The sequence below is a fragment of the Calypte anna genome, chromosome 19 (genome assembly GCF_003957555.1).
Source record: "Calypte anna isolate BGI_N300 chromosome 19, bCalAnn1_v1.p, whole genome shotgun sequence".
Classification (NCBI taxonomy): domain Eukaryota; kingdom Metazoa; phylum Chordata; class Aves; order Apodiformes; family Trochilidae; genus Calypte; species Calypte anna.
In genome coordinates, this window is record NC_044264.1 from 6499194 (window position 1) to 6511938 (window position 12745).

General features: G+C 38.8%; 1 protein-coding gene across 1 annotated transcript; it reads left to right on the forward strand.

Annotated features, from left to right (window-relative positions):
• Nucleotides 1-165: 165 nt before the first annotated feature.
• SLC13A2 (solute carrier family 13 member 2) lies at nt 166-12213 on the forward strand. The gene is made up of 13 exons (XM_030462396.1): nt 166-230; nt 740-952; nt 4052-4180; nt 4543-4679; nt 5759-5985; nt 6556-6736; nt 6948-7070; nt 7833-8054; nt 8151-8248; nt 8838-8959; nt 9398-9559; nt 10518-10655; nt 11432-12213. The coding sequence occupies exons 2-13, from the start codon at nt 851-853 to the stop codon at nt 11561-11563; spliced, it is 1773 nt and encodes a 590-aa protein (XP_030318256.1). The 5' UTR covers nt 166-230; nt 740-850; the 3' UTR covers nt 11564-12213.
• The last annotated feature ends 532 nt before the right edge of the window (nt 12214-12745 follow it).

Sequence of the window (12745 nt, forward strand, 5' to 3'; positions counted from 1 at the left end):
TTTTCCCAAAGCACTGAGATTTAATAGGCTACATCAGGAAGAGTTACCAGGTTCCCTCTCTGGCCCTAAGCCTTTCTTACAACATATTGGGCTGCCACATGGGAGGAACAGAGTTCTGCTCAGACCTTAGCATTTCCCCTATTTTTTTTTTTTTTTCAGTAGAAGAAAATAGACTTGTCACAAGACTCCTCCTTGGATGTCAGGAAGAGGGATGTCCCTGCTCTCAGGTGGTAAGGACTCTAAGTCCCTTTTTGCATGTGGACTTGATGCAGCAGCTGATGAGAGGAGTTCTGCTCTAGGGGATTTTGCTACCTAAAGAATTTCTCAGTGAATACAATAATGTTTTTATAATGCTTTTTGTAGATGTTTCTAACCTGTATTTGAGTATTACAGATGCAGATGTGTTTTTCAGTGCTTTACATATACAAATTTTCAACCTGTTCTGGAGGGAACCTTTTTTATTAGAAGAATAATGGTACCTATTAAAAGAAGGCATTATTAAAACCCAAAATGCTACTAGTTTTTAAACATAAAACCCAAAATGTTATTAGTTATTAGTCTTTAACCAAAGCATAGATAACTTCAGGCTGCTTTTAATAAACCCACTTGGTATACAAGGAGTTAATTCTCTCCTGGATTTACCAGTTATCACAAAGATTATCTGAAGAAAGTTCTTGATCTGACACTCTTTTGCTGTCCCCTCCCTTCTTTGTTCTCTTCCTTCTTTCTCCGATTACAGTTCCAAAAACAACACCCAACCTCCAGAGGTCAATGGTTAATATTTCTGAGTGTTTATATAGTCCCCAGCAGCAGACTTCAGGCCTTTCAGCACTGGGCTAGCTCCAGCACCATGGCTGGCTTATGGCAGATGATCCTGGCCTTCAGGAAATACCTGATCATAGTGTTTGTACTCCTTTTGTTTCTTCCTCTGCCTCTTGCTGTTCCTACTAAGGTAAGAACTTTTTAAATTGAATATGAGAACTAAATCTCCAAATCTCTCCTTAGAGCTATTCCTTTTAAGTGAGAGAGCTGAAGAGAACATAGAGATTCTTTCTCAGAAGCACTTCAGTCATTTAATGTTTAAAAATTTTTTTTTTTTTTTCTGAGCAGACCCTTTGACTACTGATAGTGAGGGAATATAAAAGTGATAGGAAATAGATGAATGAACAGTTATATCTGGGACTACATGTTTTAGAAGAATGCTGGGTGATATGCAATTTTGTAATTTTTGCTTTATGTCTAACTGATTTAGTAAAGCACTTTCTATGCTGAAACTCATACCTGTGAACCTAGATTGCAATTTAAGGCTCAGTTTTCATCCCCCTTCTGATTTTCTAAAACTATCCAGTTCATATAATCTTTTAATTTTTTCCTTGTTGCTTGATAGGAGGGGCGTTTTTCTTGGTTAGATGGACAAGGCTTTCAGAAACATAAGGACAAAATAATATGTGTTTTATCTTATTTTTAGCATATTTCTCTAAGAAACTTTACAAACAACAATTTAAAATTTAACATACCAAGTCCTGGAAGACACCTTGTTTAGGATTCCTTCTGATAAAGTTAACTATGGAAAAAATTGTAGTAGTGGGGCAGGTCTTTCTGAGACATTGATCACTGAAATACAGTCTTGTGAGCAGGCAGCCTGCTTCTTCACTCCATCTTATTTCTCCCCTCTCCTAATCTCTCCATGCAGACAGATGTAATCTTTGGTCTTCAGGTCTCTCGTTAAAGTCCCACCATTCGTTGTCACTGCTCATTGGATGTCAAGTCCTAGCTCTTTCCTCTGCTCTCTCTCTGCCTGCCTGTCTCCTGATCCCTACCCACTCCCAGTTTCTAATCTCTGTCACCAAGCTTCATTCTTCACTCCATTAATTCTCCCCTCTCCCCTGTCTTTCTGTGCAGCCTATCCCAAAGATCCTTCCTCCTCACAGCTCTTTTCCCGAGTGTTAGAGACTTTGGAGCTACTGAGGCAAAATGCAGTAACTGATCATGTGTGTCTTGCTATGCAAATAAAATGGTTTAAACTATCACTTAAAAGATTACTAAGAAGGAAAACAGGAAAAGTACATTTTTGTTAGTTGACATTCCATAGCAAAAGAGTTACTGAGGTTAAGAGATATCCAGATCAGAGAAGTTCAACGCAGTCAGAAAGAGATAGGTTTTTTTTGTTTTGGGGTTTTTTTTTGGTTTTTTTTACTGAGGCCACAAGTTCAAACTTACTTGCTGAAGTCATTGTTACCATACAATAAGTCTTCGGTATTGCCCGTGGAATGATTTGGCAGTCTTGGTTCAGTTCCTCTTCAAAAATGACTCACTCTGGTTTCTATGTAGACAGCTACAACACAAAAAAATTAAAATGTCCTGGATTGTTCTCCTTGCAATCTGTATGAAGATGTCAGATGTCAAAATTGCACACTGTGGTACTGCTAAGCAGGAAAAGCTGGTACCTCAGTATGTAGAGTTGTAAGCAGACATCTTACAGGATGGAATTTCACATTTTTTTATATTCTTTTGAGCTATTCACCTGTCCAATAATGACATAGCACTGGACACAAAACTATTGCAAATGAGAGCAAACAATGCTAAGTATTTTATCTAAAGACAGAGGAATGCCCTTACAGGACAACTAACTGTGAAAAACCTTGTTCCAGCTTTTATTGAGAGCTTGTTCACAGCAGGCTGGAAGAGAATGGCACTGTGCATATGGTATGTGTTCCATGTGTTGCTAGGGTCACTCAAAAGGCACCCATAGATATCTCTTATCAACAAAGATAGGAGAAAAAGGATCATAAAAATAAAAAAAATGCTTTCGGTGCTTGATTGAATGTATAAGATTTTTGCTGTTCTCATTCAAAAGTAAGAATCAAAAAACAATCTTTCCATCTTTTCACTAATCTCTCTCAGTTTACTTCTGCTTTGGTACTTTGCCACCTAGGTTATTTTCTTTCCTCCAGGCTACTCAGCTTCCCTGTTCATCCTTCCTCTTCCAGAGGAACCAGATGGTTCCAGACATCCAGCTCTGTAACATCCCTGCCATGTTCAGAAGTCCTGAGCATGTTTTGAAGGATCTCAGCTTTGATCCTGCCTGCCACTATTCTAGCACCTCTTTAATCCTCTGTAATCTAAGCATTGCAGCTTCCATCTCTTCATTGTTTCCTCAATAAACATCACTACATTTTCATTCAAACTCTCAAGTATATTTTAGTGGACATACTTGATTACACAACAACTTTTTTCTTCCTTTGGAATTGTTGGCATACATTATTGTATGCTAGATCCAAAATGAGGAAGACACTAAACTACACTGCTACTTTTTCTTGCTTCCTTCATCATCCCAGCTGTATAAAAATCTGTTGTGCCATGTTATTTTGAATTAATTATGGGACTGAATTAATTATTTTTACATAAAACTTGTAGTGGTTGTCCAAAACAGAACCAAATCAGTGTTTTTTTCAGAAAGTAGTAACGTGAAATAGTGGCTCATGCTATCTTCAAATAAACATGTCAAGATCAGTGGAAACTGAAACTGACCTGTGATCAGTTTTTCAGTGAGTCTTTCAAAGACCAAAAATCCAATTAAAAATGGAGAAAAGTGTTTACAGTACAGGGAATCCAGGCTGTTGAAATTAGTTGGGGTTCATCTGTGAAAAATGGGGAAAAACCTTGACTGGATCAATAACTATTTCTGCAACTCAAAGACAGAAATATATGAATAAAAATTACCACCATCAGCAAAACCAAGAAGACTGTGCAGGGCCTGTCAATCCCTTATCACAAAGGGTTGAAAGTGTTAAACTTTTTCTTTTCAAAAGTTTCTTGGTTTTCCCCATTGGAGGCCCCAGTCTTTTCCTCAGAGTTGTGACATGGCTGTTGAACAGTTTGTCATTTGATTAGGATCTGCAAAGGTAGGAGGATAGACAGGAGAGAAAGATAGAAAATAACCTTTTCTCAAATCCCTTTATCAGGCACTGAATATAATCATGGACTGTTGCCTTCTCAAAGCTTAAGTGAGGTGTACAGTCTGTTCTGATTGCATGTACTCTCCTGTCAGGAGGCCCGATGTGGTTATGTTATCATAGTGATGGCACTCTTCTGGTGCACGGAAGCCTTGCCGCTGGCTGTCACTGCTCTCTTACCCGTCCTGCTGTTCCCACTAATGAATATCATGGATTCAACAACAGTAAGAGATCTTACACCTTATGAATTTCATAAAATCATAGAATGACTAGAGTTGAAAGGGACCTTAAAGATCATCAAGAAACAATTTATTGGTCAGTATCTCTTATTCTGGGATTATTTCCACCCGAGTGTGGTGTAAAGAAAAGAAAATTGCACTGCTGCACAGGGAATCATCTCCTGGAGACAGGACTTGCATGATCCTGGAGTGAACTCTGGGTGGAGCTGCTAATCTGAACTCAAGGCCGATTTACCCTTTAGATGCACAGTTACTGCATGTTTATGTCTTTGGGACAAGACCCTCCCTCAGAAGTGCCCTGTCAGGGCTTCCTGTAGCTATTTTCTCTCCTTTGTTCCACGTTACAGGTCTGCCGGGAGTACCTGAAGGACACCAATATGCTTTTTATTGGGGGACTGCTGATGGCCATTGCTATTGAGAACTGGAACCTACACAAGCGTGTTGCTCTTCTGGTCTTGCTCATTACTGGAGTCAGGCCAGCCCTGTGAGTACCAGCTGTGGAAAAGCTGTGGAATAAAGGGCTGTATGGCATCAGCTTCCATCTCAGAGCTGCCTCTATGTGAATCTGTGAATCATATCCTACAGATGTTTTTCTCAGTCCAAGTGTGTTAGTGCCTGAACTATCCTTGCAAATGGGGGTCCTTCAATGTGCTACAGAACTGGTGCCCCTTTTTAAAATTCGAAATAGCTTAGGTGGGGAAATAGCAACAAGAGAGTCAATGCTGCAAAGGGAAGAGTGATGCTAAGCTTGTGGAGAAGCACAGCTCTAGGCAATCAGGAAAGGCTACAGCTAAAACACAGAAAACATACTCACTTCATGTTATGCTGACTGCAAAGAGAAGAGAAAATATGAGGATGTTTGTTTTGAAAACAATAAGTGCTTATCAGACTAGAACTTTAAGCTATGCAGAGGCTACATGCCCTTTTTAATTTAAGTCAGATCATAAGAAGAGGGAATACTAGAGGAAATTACAAAGCAATAGAACAAAAATGCATACAAGATAAAGCTCTTTTCATCTAATATATAATCTACATCTCATCTAAAGAATAATTTTGAGACAAATAACATAGTAATACTGAAACAAGGATTAAATTTTTATATGAGTAAGAAGAGAATCTTAAATTATAAAGGTGGGATAAAATTACAAAAAGAGATCATCTTCCTTATGGCTTAAACTGATCACCATTTGGGATCAAATTCAGTTTGCAATTCCTCTTAAAAATATATTATAATGCAGTAATATGTGTTATTGAGATGACATGTCTTCTTTAGAGGCATGGAGCAGGATACTGACTAGATAAACTGTTTAAGAGACCAGCTCCCACTTTCCTAATCATAAGAATGTAAAAGCATAGTTCACTGTAACTGCAAAAAGAAAAAAGATTTAAAATCTTACAGAGACATTCAGAATTCAGACAAGGGGAAGATGAAGTGTTGGCTATGAATTGCTCAGTCTTTTTCAAATCCAGCATCTGTACACATAGCTTTGTAACATAAAAAAAAAAAAAAGAGTATTGCAGCACTGAATTCTGACCTGACATTTTCAAACCTTTTCATTTCAGACTTCTCCTGGGTTTCATGGTTGTGACTGCCTTCCTGTCAATGTGGATAAGCAATACTGCCACTACTGCCATGATGGTCCCAATAGCACAAGCAGTGTTGGATCAGTTGCACAAATCTGAAGTGGAGTCCAGCACAGCTGGTCAAGCACCTGATAACATCAATAAAGCTTTTGAGCTGCAGGAAGAGACAACCAAACCAGAGAGATTAAAAGAAGCAGAGGAAATAGGTGAGTGGGTTATGGGTGGTTTTGTCTTTGGAATCATGAAGGATGACATGATGATTTCTTCAGTGTCAGTCCAGTTGCTAGTAAATTCTAAAAGAAGTACCCAAAGTATCTATGATGCTCTTCCATGAAACAGACAAAAACACCCTAAGTTTTACTTGAGTTTGCTGGTTAGAAATAGATAGAAAATACAAAAAAATAAGAACTAATCAATGAATCAACAAAGATGAGTATTTTTCTGTTAGCTGAAGTCTTTACATTAGGCTTTATATTTCCCTATATATCCATGTTTATAACTACCTACAGTGCAACTTATCAGATAATATGGAATTTCTGAGGCAAAATTTCTGGACTCCTCTTCTTCTGAAAAAAAGTGTTTTTTTATTAAGACAACCAATGAAAATGGACAGAAGACCAAAGAATTAACAATGCTAACCTTGAAACTGAGAAATTTTGCTCCTCCAGCTTTGAGTCCTTTGTGTCCTTGCCTTGAAATACTGAATTACTCAGGCATAAGATCTTTTCCCATCCACCCTATCATCTGTAACTCTTTGTTCCTGTCTTGGGACCTAGGGAATAGTCATGTTCTGACAGTTGAGGAAGACAGGAAGAGAAATGAAAATCTTCTAGAAGAGAAACACGAGAAATTCAGCAAGGGAATGTCTCTCTGTATTTGCTACTCAGCCAGTATTGGAGGGATAGCAACTCTGACTGGGACAACACCAAATCTGGTTCTGCAAGGACAAGTTGATGAGTAAGTCTGGTTGAACTTGGGATTAGATACCCACTGAACAGCATCATTCTGATGCTGCTGACTTCAAGCCAACACAAAGAAGGAAAATATCAGATTGGTAACTCTGTTGGGAAGTCCTTTATGGACCTCATAGTACCTTCTCTTTCCAGAATCATTAATTAGAGAAGACAGTACAGAATTTTGGATGCTAACAGACATCTACATTTTACAGGCTCTTTCCTAAAAATGGCAATGTCATCAACTTCGCCTCCTGGTTCTCCTTTGCCTTCCCCACCATGGTTGTGTTACTGTTTTTGGCGTGGATTTGGCTGCAGATATTGTATCTGGGCTTCAAGTAAGTACTATACTACATATACTGCATATACTACACATTGTAACACCAGTGATGTTCTTATTGATGAGCCTATGCTTGAAACTTAGAGACAATGTCCTCACATACAACAGAGGTGAGCAGAACAGCAAACTAATTAGCTGTACTGCAAGTTTTCTCCAAGGAACCTAATCAATTCCCATCTAAATATACTCTGTAGATTTAAATAGGAAGATATAACTGCATATAAAATGTTCTGCAGCATTGCCTTAGTGTCCTGAAAGATCACTGTGCTTCAAAACCAAGAAACTGATTTCTACATATAGCTGGTCAATACCTTTGTGATGAGAGTTGCTACAGACCTAGAGGATTACTATTGTTCCAGTTCCTGATGCTAATCACCCCATACAACCTGCTTGTGTTACCTACCTGCTTAATACTTAGCCTGTCACTTCTGTATTATCCCCAGTCTCCTTTCTCTTAAAGGGAAAGAGCTCTGTGATACTTTGATCCTTAAATTACTCTTCTAAAATTCTCCTTTGCTGTAATTTTATAGAGTTTGGCAACTGTGACCATACAGCCTTGTCAGTCACACTAACAGAACAATGGAGTTACTATCCAACACTTCTGGTTGCTGATACTATGATAATAAATATAGATATAATTTCTATATTCATATTTAAATACATATATGTAGAAGTCTGTACAACTGAGTATAATATTTGTATTCTTAACTATGAGGATATCTATAAAAATACTCTGACATTACTTGTCCTTTTTTCCTAGTTTTCGGAAGAATTTTGGTTGTGCTGCAAGTCCCTCTGCAAAAGCTAAGGAGCAACATGCCTATGGTGTTATTAAGGAAGAGATCAAGAAATTGGGCTCAATGAAGCCTGCGGAAATAGCAGTTTTGGTCCTCTTCATCCTACTGGTACTGCTCTGGTTTACAAGAGACCCTGGTTTCATCCAAGGCTGGGCAACAGTTCTTTTCAATAAAAATAATATAAGGTATCATCACTTCTCACTTTGAATAAAAATGAAACAGACTAGATTTCATACCAATTAAAACAGAGCTAGGTTAATTTTCTGACTGATCTGTTGCAGCTACGTCACTGATGCAACAGTTGCCATCTTCATTTCAGTTTTGTTGTTCATCATCCCTTCCAGCTTTTCTACCAATGACACAGACACACTACAAACAGGTAAGTTTACTGAAGGCATTAAAAAACGAACTGCCAGAACTGGTACATAGGAAGTTTTACATTATAGATTTACAAAGAAAATTACAAATGTTACACAAGATTCCAAACTGCTCCTCCTGCATAGCTATAGCTGTAAGCTTTAGGGTAGGTAAGGCACATATCCCATAGAAGTTCTGTTTCTAGTAATTTAACTAAGTAGGAAATTCTTACCCTAGCAGTGTCCCAGACACAAATATACACATATGTAAAAGCTTTGGAAGCTGGAATCTTCAGAAAGGGAAACATGACTTAACAGAAACACATACAGTTCTGCAGATAAGCTGCCATATTTTTAACTCATTCTTACCTTTATTCTAGTGTGCCTCTTGGAGCAGCTACAAATCATTCATTAGCATTTTTGCAAGTCAGGTTTTAAAAACTTTGTTGATGAGACTCCCATCATTTGCTTTAGGAGATAATTCCACTGTGGAATTATCTTGATGTTGCTGACAGTAGTGTTTTCTGATGTTCAGACTAAACTCACCTCCCACTAACATCTCCTTTCTTTAGAAAACATGTACCTGGCTTACAAAACCTTTTTGAATTTTAGGCAGCAAGTCAAAGATCCAAACACCTCCAGCCCTCTTGGACTGGAAAGTAGTTCACCAGAAAATGCCATGGAACATCGTGTTTCTGCTGGGAGGTGGCTTTGCCTTAGCCAAAGGCAGTGAGGTAACATTCCTCTGCTTACCTGGTAATTGTGTCTTCCTGGGTGTTTTCCATCTTGCTTTCCACACGTGCTCTCCCAGAACACAAGAGGGCATGCTGGTAGCACAGAACATGCATTTCCTCAGCTACAGGCAGTAGGACTTCACCATCCTTAGGAGGAATCCTGTGATTGAAACAAATCTTTATTGTTGCCTCTGCAGCTGGCATGGTAACCACCCAAGGTAGCATGATTAACTGTGTTTCTAGAAAATTGAATGTTTAATGAAACTTCCTCAATACATTAAAGGTTCTATTAAATAAAACTTATTTGATGTGACATCATGAGGACATAATGTGCCAAGGAAGATAAGGTGAAACTGGTGTGAGGGACATAATGTGACTGTGATGGGGCTATTTATTCTCCAGCCTACTACCCTGACAGACCTCTTTCATCTGTTACAGGAATCTGGTCTGTCTGCATGGTTAGGCAGCAAACTGACTCCTCTGCAGCAAATACCTCATCCAGCTATTGTTATCCTGTTGAGTCTTCTTGTTGCCACTTTCACAGAGTGCACCAGCAACGTGGCCACCACTACACTCTTTCTGCCTATTCTGGCTTCTATGGTAAGTTCCAGCATTTCAAAACACTCTTATAAGAATAGCTGTCAACTCTTCTCCAAGCATACATCTGCTCAATTACAAAAACTAACTGGCTGACATAGCCAAACACTGATTTGTGTATCCAGTCAGGAATATGAGCCTTAAAATATATATATGTATGTGCATGCCCATATATTCATATACATTGTGCTTAGTTCAACCTTTCTAAAATCATTGCTGGTGAAAAGTAAAGGGATTAAATTCATTGGCATATTAGACTTTGCCTTCTGGCCTAAACAGCCTCATGAGGTCACTGCCAGCTGTACTTGTTTTTTCCTATTTGTTCTGCACAGAGACAGCAACAACAGCAGCATTTGCTTCCCTGCAACATTCCATTACTGTTTTTCACTCCGACCACTGGCCTTCCGGAAGGGTCTGGAGGTGATAGCATTAGTCAAGCTCTGCAACCTACTTCAGATTCTTGTATATCCACAGGAGATTCCTGCTATGGGGTAGTTCTGCAGTATGAAAAGCTGGTTTCAGACAGAAACTAGGATAAGCCCACCACAATCTTTTACACAGGCCAGACTCCACCTCACTTCTGAAGTGTTCCACTCACCTTCAGAGTTTGAGGTAACATGTTTACCCTGACAATTTAATTTTGTTCTTAGCTAGTTTGAAGCCACTTTACAATTTTTTTCTGGTTTTAGAGGAGAATACAACCATTATTATTAACTTACACTGCAGCAGTCGTATTCCACAATCGGGAGCAAAAAGCACTGACCACAAAATCAGTTCTTGTGCTTGCTGCAGAAAGACATTGCCTAGAAGTTTCTAAAGCAGAACCAAACTATGAGTGGTTGCAGTGTTTGTGAAGGAGTGAGGTTTCTGACAGGGACCAACACAATCAGTCTTCTGCCAAAAGATTTCTATGCATACTTGTGTATCGAAACCACCATCTTTGTGCTCCCTTCTTGAACAGGCTGAAGCAATTTGCCTCAATCCACTCTATGTCATGCTGCCCTGTACACTTTCTGCATCGTTGGCATTCATGCTCCCAGTGGCCACTCCTCCAAACGCCATTGTCTTCTCATATGGACAACTCCGGGTGATAGATATGGTAAGCAAAACCCCAACCTTTTCAGAATTTTCATCACTAGTCTCTCTCTTTCCTTTTTCTAATATTGGTTCTTCTTGAAATAGTGTTGGAAAATGTACTGCACTCAGTTAAAATTAAATGGAGAAAACCATCATATATGTGTGTATTAATTAAGGGTCACACTGACTAAAATATACACAAAACCTCATAGAGATGCTATTGAGATTCTGAAAAACACCCAAGGGCTCTTGAAGACGTTCCAAAAAGAGTTTGCTGTCAATGAGAAAGGGTATGGTTTAACTGTCCCAAAAGCCCAAGTCTAGGACTGACATCCCAATGCCCTATCATCTGGACAGTGCTTCTGCAGGAATTAAGGGGAAGCCTAGCACATCCACCTGGGCTGCCCTGATGCCCTTTTTCACTGTGTTGAGGAAAGAGGCACAAGGATGCCACGTCTCTTGATAGCTTTCTGAAGTTATAATTGATCCAAGAAGAAATCCAAAGTAACATTAGTAGCATCTGCCAGGTTAGAAGAGAAAGTCCTACAGAAGTGGATTAAAAAGATTTCACGACTTCTAGTTTAAGAGTTTTATCCAATGGAAGCTCACTTTCTGCTAATAAAAATTACACTTATGAAGAAAACAGCTTAAATGTAATTTGATCTAGTTCTGATGGAGTTGGAAAAAAAAAAAAAAAAAGGCCTAAAGGGCAAATCCAACCATATGAACAATCTTCAGCAGCAGGGAAGTAAAAAAGTACTCAGATCAACAAACAATCCTTCTCTTCTGTAATTCTAGGCCAAAGCTGGGTTTGTGCTCAACATCCTAGGAGTTCTGACAATAACTCTAGCCATCAACACCTGGCCTTCACCTGTATTCGAACTGCAAACTTTCCCATCTTGGGCAAACAGGACAGGTATATGCCTGTAACATTGAGAGGCAATGGAAGCAACAACTGTTTCTGTTGGAACTGCAATGAGAGCAGGACTGACATCCCCACCAGTGGTTAAGAGACAGGTTTGTTCTGTGAAAAGGACAAGTCATCTACAAGCAAAACCATTCAGTTGATAACAGCAATAAAATTGCCTAACAGTGCTGTTCAGCAGGCGATTTTGTTATCCCAGCAGTAAGATGAGGTAACCTTTGGCTTTTTGGCTGTTCCAGATATCTTTAGATTTTCTGTCTCAGCAGGGGCAGGTTTTTCCCCAAGTGATATCTGTGTTGCTTTTCAGCTCCATGTGTGAAGTCTGAAATCTGCAGTGAGACAGGAGAAGTGTTTATGGAAAAGGACTTTATGTACCTGATTTCATGCATATCTCTGTGTATGGTCACAACTAATACAAGTATTCACTTGTATGAGGATACAGGCTGCTGTGCATCTGTTCAAAATGTATGTGGTTGTTACATACTCTGTGGGCATTCACAGAAAGACATGGGCTGTATGATCACAGACAAAGCACATACTGTCAGCTCCTCCTGTTACTTTGAAACATATTTATTTGCAGTCCACTTGTTATGAATGTAAAATAACTTTTTCCTAGAATATCTGTCCTATTGTTATTTATGTAAGATCACATTCTGCAATGTCATGATAAAGGGGTAATGTTCTCTTGAGAAGGGGAGAATCCTTGTGTTCAAAAACATATGATTGAATTAAAGATATTTTTTTATGTATCACCTGTGTTGTGGAGACTTCCTTCTGCTGTATAACACTGCTTCTAACCTCTGTTTTTGATGTATCAACTGCTTGTCTGTTTTCTTCCTTAAAATATCTTTAAATAATCAGATAGATGAGTATAACTGATTCTCTTTTATCATTAAAGTAGTAATTACTACATTATTAAGAGTCCAGTTTTCTCAGACTCTCAAAGCCAAGATCTGCCTTTTCAAGACCCCCCTAATACAGTTAAATATTTAATCCCTATTCTGAACTGACTTTCAGTAGCACATAAACTCCTAATGGCCCAACTGACAAAGATACTGAAATATCCAAAGATGCATTGCCAAAACAAGCACTTAAAACTATAAATGATGTTGGGTTCAGACAGGTCAGTTATACAATAAGTGCCTCTGAACTTTGCACCAAATGCTTTGTCCTGTTGTTGCCTGTCT